This window comes from Primulina huaijiensis, unplaced genomic scaffold, assembly GCF_012295235.1.
Source record: "Primulina huaijiensis isolate GDHJ02 unplaced genomic scaffold, ASM1229523v2 scaffold205878, whole genome shotgun sequence".
NCBI classification, from domain to species: domain Eukaryota; kingdom Viridiplantae; phylum Streptophyta; class Magnoliopsida; order Lamiales; family Gesneriaceae; genus Primulina; species Primulina huaijiensis.
This window is the reverse complement of record NW_027354249.1, coordinates 56-1,433: the sequence shown is the minus strand read 5'-3', so window position 1 is coordinate 1,433 and position 1,378 is coordinate 56. Positions and strand designations below refer to the sequence as shown.

The 1,378-nt window shown below is 36.2% G+C and overlaps 1 protein-coding gene across 1 annotated transcript; it reads left to right on the top strand.

The window, feature by feature from the left end:
• Positions 1-6: 6 nt before the first annotated feature.
• Positions 7-997, top strand: LOC140966385 (transmembrane 9 superfamily member 12-like). Its single transcript, XM_073426686.1, has one exon. It carries the CDS (start codon positions 14-16, stop codon positions 746-748), a length of 735 nt encoding a protein of 244 aa, XP_073282787.1. The 5' UTR covers positions 7-13; the 3' UTR covers positions 749-997.
• Positions 998-1,378: the final 381 nt, after the last annotated feature.

Here is a 1,378-nt window from a genome sequence, read left to right as displayed (position 1 = left end):
TGTTGGTGTTCGTATGTGGAGGACTCTGAAAGGAACATCTGAAGGATGGAGATCAGTTTCTTGGTTAATTTCATGCTTTTTTCCAGGAATCGTTTTTATTATACTAACTATCTTGAATTTCATCCTTTGGGGTAGTAATAGCACTGGTGCTATCCCCATTTCTTTATATTTCATACTGTTGTCACTTTGGTTTTGTATATCGGTGCCACTTACTCTCTTGGGAGGACTCTTAGGCATTCGAGCCGAGCCTATTCAATACCCTGTCCGGACTAATCAAATCCCTAGAGAAATACCTGAACGTAAATATCCCTCATGGCTTCTGGTTCTTGGAGCAGGCACCCTTCCTTTCGGGACCCTCTTTATCGAACTTTTCTTCATAATTTCCAGCATTTGGCTCGGAAGATTTTATTATGTCTTTGGCTTCCTTCTCATCGTCCTCCTCTTGTTAGTCATTGTCTGTGCAGAAGTTTCGGTGGTTCTAACTTATATGCATCTGTGTGTTGAGGACTGGACATGGTGGTGGAAGGCATTCTATGCCTCGGGTTCAGTTTCTCTCTATGTGTTCTTGTACTCGATTAAGTATCTGGTCTTTGATCTCCAGAGCTTGAGTGGGCCAGTTTCTGCTACACTTTATCTTGGCTACTCTTTGATAATGGCTATTGCAATCATGCTTGCGACCGGCACAATTGGTCTCCTTACGTCGTTCTACTTTGTACATTACCTTTTTTCATCAGTGAAGATCGATTGAAGAACAAAATAATCAACTTGTGTTTTTGGGATATGAAAAATCTCCGTCGGCAACGTATCAAGAATAATTAGGCTTTTTACTTGTTACAGAAGTCTGATACGTTAATTTGTTACTCGTTATCTTGTGTCATTTTGTTGTCTAATTATAGAGTCTTTTCCACTTACTGTAGTTGCATGCTTTCGAAAATTATGTGCTGGATTCGTTTGTAATTGTACCGCTATCATTACATAAAAGTTTATTTTGAGTTCATCGGCTCATTTCGTGGATAATTTTTCTTATAGTTTAGAGCATTCGTTTAAATTATTAAAATAATATTTAATTTTAGTTTGTTGTACTTGTTAATTTTTTTAAAATATTGATTTCCTCCTTCAAGGCTGATTGCACATGTGAAGGAGCAAATTGAAACAGTAAATTACTCTTTTAAAAAATGCCTTCTTGGCTATGGTGGTAGACGAGAAATTGTTTTAAAATTTGTTTCCGTATGATTTGTGGCTTGAAACTTATGTTAAGCATAGAGAAATTGTTTGGGTTATGTACTTATGTGTACTTTTTTTTTAATTTTTTTTGATAATTCACATTGTCAAATTTGTCAAACATTTCTATTCAATGCGGGGTTAATCTTAAATCCTT

What these genes read in the sequence shown, in the direction of transcription:
- LOC140966385 (XM_073426686.1), top strand. Translation starts at nt 14, where the DNA reads ATGTGGAGGACTCTGAAAGGAACATCTGAAGGATGGAGATCAGTTTCT.